At 48.0% G+C, this 13,319-nt stretch overlaps 1 protein-coding gene across 1 annotated transcript in view; it reads left to right on the forward strand.

Annotated features, from left to right (window-relative positions):
- PITPNM2 (phosphatidylinositol transfer protein, membrane-associated 2) overlaps positions 1-13,319 on the forward strand; it is a 133,186-nt gene that overhangs the window by 83,292 nt on the left and 36,575 nt on the right. Inside the window, exon 3 of the mRNA XM_010841416.1 lies at positions 11,106-11,278. Coding sequence (XP_010839718.1) covers positions 11,201-11,278 — 78 coding nt within the window. The 5' untranslated portion in view covers positions 11,106-11,200. The remainder of the gene's footprint in view (positions 1-11,105; positions 11,279-13,319) is intronic.

Raw genomic sequence — 13,319 nt, forward strand, 5'->3', positions numbered from 1 at the left:
CTGGGACACTGCCCCTTTCCCCTCTACACCCTCTCCCATTCATCTGGAGCCTGCCGTCCCTGGATCTGGATGGCAGGAGGAGGTATGGAGGGAAGGAGTTGCCCACATGGGGGCAGCTGAAGTTCTTTTAAAATATACCCACTTTGGCCCCTGATTGGGGCCCTGTAGGCTGGGGAAGCAGAGAGCAGAAGAAGGGGGCTTCCTAAAGACAGCAGCAGAGAGACCCAGGGGATCCAGAAAGTTCGTTCCCAATGTGCCCAGGGCCCCTCCCGTCCCCACCAACCGTCCCCTCCTCTGTTGTGAATGTGTAGGCAGGCTCCGCTGGCCTGGCTTGGAGGAACTTCCAGACCTAATGGCCAGAATGCAGCTGAATTGTATTTGGATGGATTCCATCCTCCGCTGCCTCTGCACAGCCTCACTCCTAAATTCCATCTGTGACGTCAAACCCCAGCTAATCACGGAAAAACAGATTAGGTTCTCTGTAAACTCAATTCTCTTGCTCCCCCTCCCAGTCCGGGTGTCTTGCCCTGGCCTCCGCTCAGAGCCACTGTTGTATCTTCCCAGCTGCCCACCCTTCTGAGCCAAACCCTAATAATCCACCAGTCTTCTCTGATAATGCCCCCGCAACCTGGGGTCCCTGGAGACCTTTGAACTCCCAGCTAGGGAGGTCCCGAGAGCTGTCCTGCCCACAAGTCCTTGAGCAGAATCAGATATTCTGGGTCAACTGCAGGCCCATTTTCTCTGTCTTCCCATGTTAGTTCTCAGGGGATGAGCTACCTGAAAGGGGGAGGGTCACCCCCCACCCCTGCTCTCCCCAGCTCCCAGCCCAAGCCAGGGCTCTGGGCCCAGCAGGACACAGTCTGAGCCGTGCATCTTGACCAGAGGTGGTTCTGCCCCTCGTGGCCTCCCTGATCGCCATGCCAAGTGGCCCCCACTCTGACATCACCTGGCCCTTCTGCTGTTTCCTGATGAACATGGAGCCTGGGAGTCTTTTCTAAGGTCATGAATACAGGGATTCTGGAAACCCAAGGCTTTTCTAGAGACAGGTGCCACATCTGAGGGGCCCTCTAGGAGGTCTGTCACTGTTCTTGCAGAGAGGCTGGGGGGAAGGTAGTGGTTTGTGGGGGACGGTCACACAGACTCCTTGCCTGGCTTCCCACGCAGGCGAGCCTCTGCAGACTTGTATATTTCTTTCTTCCGTCTCATTATTCTAGCCCCAAAAGCTGCCCTGTGGAAGGCAGTAAAATATAATTCTGTCTAACCCATCACGACTCCAGCGGGGACCGAGATGATATGTGAGTCTGCCTCTCGAGCCCAGGCAGCCGGAGTGGGTGTAATGAGATCATCTGAGGGTTCAGGGCTGGGTGAGGAGGCACAGTGGACAGGCGGAGGCCAAGTCACACTGCCTTCCCTCTTTAGGGGGCTGGGGTCTGTCTGTGCCCCACCCCTAGCTCCAGACTCAGCCAGAGAGGGAACACAGGGACTCCTGTGTGCCCTAACCAGGTCTGCATTCTGGCTGCAAAGCCAACCAGCACCTGTCGTTGGTCCTGCGGACACTGTTGTCCTGGGTGCTGGGCTGTCTTTCCCCGATGCTGGTGGGTGTAGTGTCTGCACCTGTGCCTGCACCTGGCAGCCCAGCCAGGCACCCACGGACTCTGTTCCCCAGGCCCTGCCTTCCAGACCCTGCTCAGCACAGCAGCACCTCCTAATTGCTAAGCTGAGTGCTGGCTGGAACCGGACTAAAGTGTTTTATGGGCACAATCTCATTTAATCCACAAGACAGCCCAATGGGATAGGTGCTGTTCTCACCTCTTATTTTGTAGAAGATCAAATGAAAGAGCAAAGAGATTAAGCAGTTTGCCCACAGTCACTGCTGGGAGGTGGCAGAAGGTCTGACTGACTCAGAGTCCATCATTTTCACAACTACGCGGACAACCTTCTCTGGCTGGTTATACACATACTTCTCACGCTCTTTTGCTGCTGCCTCATGAAAACGTGAGTGATAAAGAAAAATGCTAGTAAAAGTTGCCCAAAATTCCATCAATTTGCGATAACCCTCTCCAGCATCCAGGCTTCCCAGGTGGCGCTAGTGATAAAGAGCCACCCTGCCAATGCAGGAGACATAAGAGACTTGAGTTCGATCCCTGGGTTGGGAAGTTCCCCTGGATGAGAGCATGGCAACCCACTCCAATATTCTTGCTTGGAGAATCCCATGGACAGAAGGGCCTGGCGGTCTATCGTCCATAGGGTTGCAAAGAGTCAGACACAACTGAAGTGACTTAGCGTGTGCATGCACAGCATCCATTGAACACTTTTCCAGATTCTGTATAGATATGCATGGCATGATACAGATATGTACAGAGTAGTAAAAGCTTTTTTAAAAATGCTCTAATATTTTAATGCTCTAAAATATGCTTTTTTATGTATTTATGCATTTTATTTTTCGTTTATGGCTGTGCTGCACAGCATATGGGATCTTAGTTCCCCAACCATTGATTGAACCTGGGTCCTTCACATTGGACGTGCAGAGTCTTGACCACTGGACTGTTAAGGAAGCCCCTCTACATGCATTTTAAAAATAAAAATCAAATTTAATTTTACTTGAATTTAACCAACGGCAAATCACCTATTTGCATGTATTTGTTAAACTTCAGAAAAACATTTATTCAAACATTTCAACATTTCTTCAGTGATAATAGTTTCTAACAGGTTAGAGTTAAGATGAGAAAAGAGGAAGCAAACTTAACAGCTTTATTATTATTATTATTACTATTATTACTTTGACTGCACCACCAGGCTTGTAGGTTCCCTGATTAGGAATGGCACCTGTACCCCCTGCAGTGGAAGCACAGAGTCTTAACCACTGGACCATGAGGGACTTCCCTTAAGAGGTTTGTTAGATATAATTCACATCTCATACAATTCACATTTAAAATGTACAATTCAATGGTTTTTGGCCTATTACATTAATTTTTTAAATTGTGATATATATTTATATATGACAAAATTTGCCTTTTTAACCACTTTTTAAGTGTAAAATTGTGTGGCATTGGTACATTTACAGTGTTGTACAACTATCCCCACTGCTATTTTCAGGATTTTTTTTATCACCAAAATTGAAACTCTGTAAGCATTCAATAATGACTCCCCATTCCCCTCTTCTCCCTTGCCCCTGCTAACCTCTAATCTACTTTCTGAGAGAAAAACTTTAAAAGGTTTGAGTTGTTAATTTTTTAAGTAATAAAATTTATTTTTTAGGGAAGTTTTAAATTCACAGCAAAATTGAGAGGAAGGTACAGAGATTCTCCATATACTCCCCACCCCCACCTATAAAAGCACAGCCTCCCCTATTATCAACATCCCCCACTGGAGTGGTTCATTACAACTGATGACACTACATCGATATATTGTTACCACCCAAAGGCCATCAGTTCAGTTCAGTTCAGTCTCTCAGTCGTGTCCAACTGTTTGCAACCCCATGAATCGCAGCATGCCAGGCCTCCCTGTCCATCACCATCTCGTGGAGTTCACCCAGACTCAAAGGCCGTCACGCTTTTTGTGTTGTACCATCTGTGTGTTTTGACAAATGTAGGATGATGTGCATCCAGCACGGTAGCATCATGTCCAGAAATTCTACTGCTCTAAGAATTCCTGTGCTCCAACTATTCACTCCTCATTAGTTTTTTAATCTACATAATGAATCAACTTCCATGCCATGGAAGTTGAGGAAAGTATCGTCAACTTCTGTTCTTCCATTCTCAATTTTTCTTAGTTATATTATTTATATACCATGTCAAGGTCTTTGTGTTTTATTCAGTAACCATAACTGTCATGATTTCAAAAATATGACTTAGTATTCACCAGGATCTCTCCATTGATGAACTTACTTTTATTTATCTTTAGGTTGAATGGATTTTAGTATCAGGCAATGATAAAGACACCTCATGGATGTCTAAGTTCCTAAATTCATGTTTCAGAATGTCTGTTCACTTTATGCTTAAAGGACAGTTTAGCTGGATATAAAAATTCTGGCTTACATTTTCCTTCTCTTAGAACTCTGTAGATATTGCTCCACTGTGTTTTGAAATTGTGTTGCTGAGGAGGATTTTGATTGTCCTCAACCATCTCCACATCCACCCTGGTTGTATGATTCTTTATCCTTTAAGCTCAACCAGGTTTTTAAGGATGTCTTGATGTTTGTTATACCGTCAGGTTTTCCTGGACCACAGAATGGCAGTTAATCTGCAGAGTCAAATCTTTTTTTATTTCAGGAAATTTTTTTCATTATATATTTGAATACTTCTCCCACTTCCATTCGATTATTCTATTTTCTCAGAGAAGCATACCAATTAGATATATGTTGGATTTCCTTCTGCCTCCCATATCTGTCATTTTGTCTTATTAGTCTTCACTTAATCTTCTGTGAGTTTCTCAAGCCCGCCTACCATCCTTGATTGTTCACACTATGTTTTGCCTCTTTATTCATTGCTTATGATAAGGCTCTAAAAAGTATCTGTGATGTATTTATTTTTCTTTTCCATTTTCCCCTGAACTCTGCTTACCAGCCTTTCAGCTTTCATCTCTTCTGTTATCCAGTAATTTCTTATTTAAATTTCTGTTTACTTTCTTCCACTCCTCTGCCCCAACTTGTTTCTAAGAGATTATATCTGTAATTTCTCTGACTCAAGGGAGAGCTGTTTTTCTGAAATCTTTCTGCATTTTTCTGGATGATTCCTCCTGTGATGCATGTTCGTCATTTCCCGCCCCCCACCCGTAATGCACACGACCTATGTGAATTTCTTTCTTATTATTGTTCTGTAGCTACCTTCTAAATAGAAGCTTGCAGGAAATGCAGGGAATGATCCAGGGCAGTCTGCAGCTGCATTTTGGGCTAATTTATTGTCTCCCTCCCAGAGCTGTTATTTATCCTGTGCCCATGGCTTCCAGCTCTCAGGTTTGGGGGTTCATGCAGTCATTGTGGTTCATAAAAAAGCTCTTTAAGTCTCTGATTCTCTGTCTTATTATCCATCCCCTCACTGCCCTGCCTCCCTCCCAAGCCCCATTCACTCCTTTCCTTGGAAAACTTAAGTTCTGACATAGAAATGGCATATTGGTATGATTTGCCCATCGACTGTCACTCCCCGTCCATTCCATAATGTAAAATTGCATTTGTAAGTGTATTCAGTTGTTCACAGCAGCCCTATTCCCAATAAGCTCCAAATTGAAAATTACCCAAATGCCCATCAACGATGGAATAGTTAAATCAATTATAGCATATTTGCGGAGTGAAATGCTAGATAGCAATGAGACTGAGCCCTCTACAATCACATGCAGCAAATTGGATGAACCCTGGGATCATGATGTTTCAAAAGCAGCTGAGAATCAAAAGTGCACTTACAGCATGATTTCATATGAAATTGCTCATTTGGTGGGTCAAAGACAGTTGGATATTGGCAATTTTGTAGGCTTCAACCTATTGTATGCGTGCGAAATTGCTTCAGTCATGTCTGACTCTTTGAGACCCCAAAGACTGTAGCCTGCCAGGCTCCTCTGTCCTTGGGATTCTCCAGGCAAGGATACTGGACTGGGTTGCCACTTCCTCCTCTAGGAGATCTTCCTGACCCAAGGATTGAACCTGTGTCTTTTATATCTCCTGCGTTGGCAGGCATATTCTTTACCACTACCTGGGAAGCCCAGGCTTCAACCTAGTACAAAATATAAAACAGGCAAAGGCAGGACAGTGGTTGTCCATGGCTGGGGAGGTTGTGCCTTGGTGGGTTGAAGTGGGGGCTCTGGGTTGTTAACTTTCTGTTTTTTGACCTGGGTTCTGGTCACATAGGTGTGTTCAGTATGTGAAAATATACCGATGTGTACTTATGTGCATGTTTCTGGATCTATGTAATAATTCAATAAAAAAAATAGAAAAGAAGGGACTTATCTGGTGGTCCAGAGGTTAATAATACTCCATGCTCCCAATGTGAGGGGCCTGGGTTCCATCCCTGGCCAGGGAACTAAGATCCCACATGCTGCAGTTGAAAGCCTGCATACTGCAACTAAGACCCACTGCAGCCTAATGAAAGTGAAAGTCTCTCAGTCGTGTCTGACTCTTTGCGACCCCATAGACTATACAGTTCATGGAGTTCTCCAGGCCAGAATACTGGAGTGGGTAGCCATTCCCTTCTCCAGGGGATCTTCCCAACCCATGGATCAAACCCAGGTCTCCCACATTGCAGGCAGATTCTTCACCAGCTGAGCCACCAGGGAAGCCCGAAAGTACTGGAGTGAGTACCCTATCCCTTCTCCAGTGAATCTTCCCAATCCAGGAATCAAACTGGGGTCTCCTGCACTGCAGGTGAATTCTTTACCAGCTGAGCTACCAGGGAAGCCCACAGCCTAACAATAAATAAAAATAACTTTTAAAAACTTAAAGTAGAAAACAAAATGTGGGGTGATGGCTGTCTTCCCCTGGGGGCATCCACAGCCCTAGACTCCATGGTTCTGTGTCTTCCAGGAGGTGATGTTATTTGTTTGGAGGTCTGAGGTGGCACATGTTAGCTCTCAGCATGTCCCTTGCTGACAGCTCTGGCCTCGTGGCGTCTGGCTGCTGTCCTTCACGGACTGTGGTTAGGGGGTGCAACCATTTCCTCGCTTCACGGCCATGGTGACTTTTCTGTGTCTTTAGTCATTCGGTGTCATTTTGAGAACGGAAGTGCCCCTACTCCTCCATCAACAGGAAGTCAGGATGGTTGTCTGAACCGACTAGTGTAGGTGTAGAAAGAAACAGATCTGATTTTAAGTAAATAAAATGCAAGTACCCGACGAGGCAAGAGACTGCCAGGCCCTTCAGAGTGATCTCCTTGAAAGAAAACCCCCAGATGGCCCATGTCCCTCTCCTGAGCCCTGCTCCTCTGGCTGAGGCAGAGTGACCTGAGACAGGCAGAGCACCAGTGGCTTCCCAGAGATCAGCCCGGACGGGCGTGGATGACCGCAGACCTTCCCCAGGGCTGTTCAGAAGGACAGCTTGACTAATGTGCAGAAGTGCTAGTTAAGAAACATGGGCTTTGTGGTCATACCCCGTCTGGCCAGTGTGTCTTTCCTCCCCTGGGAGAAAGCCCTTCTGGAAGCAAAGGCAGATCATTTGTCACCCTGCTTCCACTCAACCTGACACTGGACTCCATGCACACGTGAGTGGGCTGTCATGCCTGGCTTCAGGGAGTAGCCACGTCTAGGCCTTGAACATGTTCTGCCCTGGGGACAGTGGCTGCCAGTGACCTTTGCACCCCAACCCCTGCCCCAGTACCATCCTCCAGGGACACCATGTGACAATCCTGGGGTTGCACCATTCAGATGGGGCATCACGTTCTTGCCCCAGGGCCTTTGCACATGCTGTTCCTTCTCCCAAAGCATCCTCCTCCCACCTGCTCTGCTGAACAGAATCTCACAGACCCAGGAAACCCCACTCATGTCATCTGGAAGCTCCACATTCTGTAAAGCCTTTCTGAAATCCCCTCTGAGTGACGAACACCCCCTGGCATGCAAGCACTTCACCTGCCCTTATCTCGGTGACCCTGATGATGACTCTGGACAGCAGGTGGTGTTATCCCCATTACGTGTATAGAGAGACTGAGGCACAGGTCACACAGCTGAGAAAGGCATTGTCAGGTTATGACCTCAGATCCCAGGATGGAACTCCACTGTGACTGCCAGTGCATTTTTTAAAGACTTTTTTTTTTTAACGTGGACCAGTTTTTCCAAAAATCTTTATTGAATTCGTTACAATATTGCCTCTGTTTTATGTTTTGGCTTTTTGGCCGAAGGGCATGTGAGATCTTAGCTCCCCTACCAGGGATCAAACCCGCACCCCCTGCATTGGAAGGTGAAGTCTTAACCACTGGACCACTAGGGAAGTCCTTGCCTGCACATTTTGTGTCACTCTTAGAGTTCTGATTCCTCTCCCCTATTGTTAGTTACCATGCAGTTAAATGGGCTTCTCCTGTGGCTCAGTGTAAAGAATCTGCCTGCAGTGCAGGAGCCGCAGGAGACGCAGGTTCAATTCCTGGGTCAGGAAGGTCCCCTGGAGGAAGGCATGGCAACCCATTCCAGGATTCTGGCCTGGAGAATCCCATGGACAGAGGAGCCTGGAGGGCTATAGTCTATAAGGTTGCAAAGAATCGGACATGACTGAGCACACTCGCACGGAAGGAAGAAGCGTAGTCCAGCCCCACAGCCTGCCCTGGTGCCTAGCAGGCCACAGGAAGCAAACCAGCAGACACTTGGTCTGACTTGTGTACAGGCAAGTGTGGGCAGGTCATCTACTGTGGAGCTCTGAAGAGCCCAGAGGGCAGATTGCTTAGATTCCTACAGTTTCTCAAGAATGTTTAGAGTTTGCGTTTAGAGTTTGCGTCTGACCTCTTTGTTAACATCTGTCTTCTTTGTTATTTAGACAATGTGGGTCTTGCCCAAGGTCGTTCTCGGTCATTGCATTTATCCCTTGCTGCAGAAGGAGCCCACAAAACAGTGGAAACGCTTTGGAAACAGGACACTCACTGAACCTAGGTTTTCCCTTCCTTGTCTCCAGTCCTCATTTCGTCCAACCTCTCAAACATTAATTCTTTCTCGTTTTGTGTGTGTGTGTGTGTGTGTGTGTGTGTGTGTGTGTGTGAGGAGGTGCCCAAATTGGTGTCTTACTCTCTTGAGAGTGTCAACCTAGGTGTTGTGCTGCCCCAGCTGAGCCCAGGGGTTGTTTCTCTCTCTCTCTCTCTTTTTTTTTTTTTGGCTGCACTGAGTCTTCATTGCTGCATACAGACTGCTTTTATTGCAGAGCACGAGCCCTAGAGCTCTTGGGCTCTAACGTTGTGGCTCATGGTCTTAGTTGCCCTGGGGCATGTGGGATCTTCCTGGACCAGGGACGGGACCGTGTCTGCTGCAATTGGAAGGCAGATTCTCAACCACTGGACCACCAGGCAAGTCCATAGATGAAGTCTTAATTGGCTAAAAAGATGCTTATCTGGACTGTATTTAAAGCAATTGGATATGTGAGAAGTTGAGTTTGATGCTGGAGGTTTTGCAGGGGCGCTAATAGTCCGACCTGGGCTTCCCAGGTGGCTCAGCAGTAAAGAATCTGCCTGCAGTGCTGGCAGTGCAGGAGACGCAAGTTTGATCCCTGAGTCAGGAAGATCCCCTGGAGGAGGGCATGGCAACCCACTCCAGTATTGTTGCCTGGAGAATCTCTTGGACAGAGGAGCCTAGTGGGCTACAATCCATAGGGTCAGAAAGAGTCGGACATGTCTGAGGGACCGAGCACAATACAGACCTACCTACTGTAAAGAAGTTAACAGCATGGGGGTTATTTGGGGCTAATAATGCAGGGCCATCTCTGACCTATTTATATACACCCCCCAGTTCCATCTCTCCTGTTAGGTGGTTTATTAAGGGATTTCTTTTCCATCTTATGTACTGATTATCCCAGGAGTTCTGGTATGTATGCTTTTCCCCGTCTTGTTAGTTATCCAGTAATGCATTAGTGCCTGGGCGATGCTCAGGCCTCATACACTTGGTGCCCTGGGGAAGCTGCCTGCCTGGTCAGTCCCTCACTTTTATCACTTGGCTGACACCCTGCTTCCAGGCACCGTGAATCCTCACCAACTGCTATCCCCGGTGTGATCCTTCTGAAGTACTATCCTGATTCTGCCACTGCCTGTCTTGGAAGCCTTCACTCAGCTTCCAGTTAATACCATCTGATCTCTCTAGGGGTAACCAAATATATTTACAGCGAAGCCCCTACCATCTAGGGGAAAGACTCTGATGGGTGATTTCATTTTCCAGATTGCTGAGGATATGCCTCCTTCAAGGATTAAATTTGTTTTTTAAAATATGATTCCTTTCGGTGCAGGTCTTCATCAAATATATTGCTGTGTTAAATACAAGCTGCTATGAATACATTGCTTGCTTATAGTTTTTAATTAAAAAAAATTTTTTTAATGTGCACCATTTTTAAAGTCTATTAAATTTGTTACAATATTGCTTCCATTTTATGTTTTGTTTTTTTTGGCTGCTAGGCAGGTGGGATCTTAACTCTCAGGACAGGGATCAAACCTGCACCCCTTGCGATGGAAGGTGGAATCATAACTACTGAACTGCCAGGGGAAGCCCCTTGCTTATGTTTTCAATGAGCTTTATTGATACATAATTCACATGCTGTGCGACCCCACCGTGTATCTTACTTTCCTCTTCTACCTCCAAGACCTAGCCCAATGTCAACAGTAGAGTAGGTATCAGTAAGCAGTGGGTGGTGGATTGAACTGAAACTACATGTAAGGCCACCTCCTTTGATAACCCGAGATCTCCTGCTGGAAGTGGTGCTGCCATCTGTGCCCAGTGACAGGAGCAGAACCAATTGCCCTGATGCTGAAGGGTCCCAGACCGCCAGTTTTTAAAATTGTTCACATTTGTTTTTCATAGTTTCATTTGTCCTGCCTTCTTATTTTTTATTATATTTTATTTATGTATTATATTTCATTTTATTTATATTTTCAAGTTGTACCCTTTTAAAAAAAATTTTGGCCATGCAGCATGCAGGATCTTAGCTCCCCAAGCAGGGCTCAAACCTGTGCCCCTTGCATGGGAAGTACACAGTCTTAACCACTGGACCAGCAGGGAAGCCCCTGTCCTGACTTCTTGCCAACCATCATCACTTGCTGCTATCACCATGCCTGCCTCCAGCTACCCCAGAGCACAGGAGAGCTGAGGCTGCCGCTTATTAGACCTGCGAGTAAAACAGGAACGCAATGCTCTTGACTCTTAGGGGATGCGATGCCCTCTTGTTGCCTGGCTCTCGCTGGCAGGAGAACAATCCTTTATTTCCACCAGACTGATCAGTTTATACATGTCCAGTACACAGTTGCTGAGCCAACAGGGAAAATGGAGGCTGGGGAGGTTGAGGGAACCTGCTCAAGGTCACATGTTGGTCTCAAGGTCATGCTGTGGGCTTGTGGCCGAACTGAGGTCAGAATTCTAACTTGGGATCAAGACTAGGTCCTTCCCGTGCCACTGTACTCACCAGCCTTTGCAGAAAGTGACTCTCCTGTCCTCTCTTTTTCTCTCAGGGGTCCTTGGTGAATTTTGTCATGGTTATTTAAGGAACCTCGTCTAGAAGTCCCAACACGCAGTTCCCCATCAACGGGAAGGCTTGGACTCCAAGATGATTATAAAGGAATATCGGATTCCTCTGCCGATGACCGTGGAGGAGTACCGCATCGCCCAGCTGTACATGATACAGGTGGGTGGTGGGGCCAGGGCAGGCCCCACCATGCCCACAGCGGCTCTTAGCACCAACGTCGGGGCGGGGTGGCACCGCGGCCTTCACAGCAGTGTCTGTCCAGTGGGCTCCCAGTCAGTGTGTGAATTGCACCAGAGCTCTGGCTTCCAAGCACAAAGCCAGGCACATGCAACACGCTACAGATGTTTGTGGCGTTTGGGTTGTCTCACCAGCACAGTATTCACAGCATTCGTAAGACTATCACTCTGTATTTAACACCCATCTTTTCACTGATCCAGATATCACCCTTGTGTTTCATCAGCTTGGGCTGTAAAATGCTGCAGATGAGGCAGCTTAAACAACAGACGTTTATTTCTCACAGTGCTGGCGGCTGGAAAGTCCAAGATCAAGGTGCTGACAGATTCCGTGTCTGGTGAGGGCTCTCTTCCAGGCTTACAGACGGTCACCTTCTCACTGTGTCTTCACACAGTGGATGGAGCCAGGGAGCTCCTTGGGAGGGTCTCTTTATACTGATCCCATTGTGAGGGCCCCACCTTCATGACCTAAACACCTCCCAAAGGCCTGACCTCCCAGCACCATCACATTGGAGGTTGGGGCTGCAACATATGAATTTAGGGGGACAGGGGACACAAACAGTCAGTCCATAGCAACCCATTTGACAGACAGGAAGGTGTGAGGCCCAGAGAAGTTCAATGACTTGTCCGGGAGCACACAGCCTGCCTCCTGGCTCCAGGTACACACTTTCCTCTCTACCCTAGGCTAAGTGGCTGATTTACAGAGTCACAGGTGACTTTGGGGTTTCCCACGTGACGCTAGTGGTAAAGAACCCACCTGCCAGTGCAAGAGACGTAAGAGATGCCTGTTCGATCCCTAGGTTGGAAAGATCCCATGCAGAAGGGCATGGCAACCCCCTCCAGTATTCTTGCCTGGAGAATCCCAAGGACAGAGGAGCCTGGCGGACTGTAGTCCACAGAGTTGCAAAGAGTTGGACACAACTGAAACGACTTAGCATGCACACAAATGGATTTGAGGATGATTGGTCCTGTGAAAAGCCAGAGATGAGCACCCCATCCAAGACATTGCTGGGCTCCCTACTCAGTGCCTGAGTAGCCTGGAACCCAGGATGGGGAGCCCTAGGATTGGGTCCTTATGGCCCAGATGGGACCAGAGCTCCTGCTCCTTAAGGTCTTGGCTAGGGTCCTGCTCAGTGGAGGGTGAAGTCCCATCCCAGCTTCTCTGCCAGCCTCTCACTCATTCTCGGTGCCCCAGCCCTTTGCCTGGCCTAGCAGCCTTCCTCCCACTTGGGGGACTGATTGTGAACCTGCTTCCCTCCTGGCTCTGGCTCTCCGGGGTACAAGGATGCCTCAGTGCCGCCCCTGGCTAAGCAGGCCCCCATCATGGCAGGGCAGGGGAAGCCCAGCAGGGCCTCCATGTCCATTCCGAGTTTGCCCAGAGCACTGCATGGAATGCTTGGCCGGGAAGAGAACAGAAGGCAAACTCAGCCTCTCTGGGGGGCTGTTTGCTTCATGCCTCTTCAGAAGCGCCACTCGATTCCCTCTTGAACCACTTACCCCATAATTATTCCTAGAGAGTGGAGAGAGGCGAGACTAGCATCAGCCCCCCAGCGCCAGGCACTCGGGAGATGGCTGAGCCTGCTCAAGGACCAGCTGATCTGCCAGAGGATCTGTGTGTCATGTGGCTTCTTCATTCCTCCTTGAGCCGGCAGGGAGCCCTGGCCCACAGCCTATGGCTCAGCTCTGCTGGGAGGCTGGGGACATCAAGATCCTGGGGGCTGGCTTTTAGCTTCTAGGGTACTCCAGGCTTTTCTGAGTATATAGCCACCTCTGACTCAGGGCTCCTCAAACACCTGCCATCTGTCTGCAGCCCCTGTTTCAAGTTGCTTGTTTTTCAACATCTTTCCTGTACCTCCAGTTAATGTGAAATGTCCCCAGCATCCTGTGTGTTGCCTCCTACAGCCTCACCGACACCGTCTGCCTCCCAAGGCCAGTCACCTCTCTCCCACTCTGGAATTTATCTTACC

Source organism: Bison bison, unplaced genomic scaffold (genome assembly GCF_000754665.1).
Source record: "Bison bison bison isolate TAMUID 2011002044 unplaced genomic scaffold, Bison_UMD1.0 scf7180017864160, whole genome shotgun sequence".
Classification (NCBI taxonomy): domain Eukaryota; kingdom Metazoa; phylum Chordata; class Mammalia; order Artiodactyla; family Bovidae; genus Bison; species Bison bison.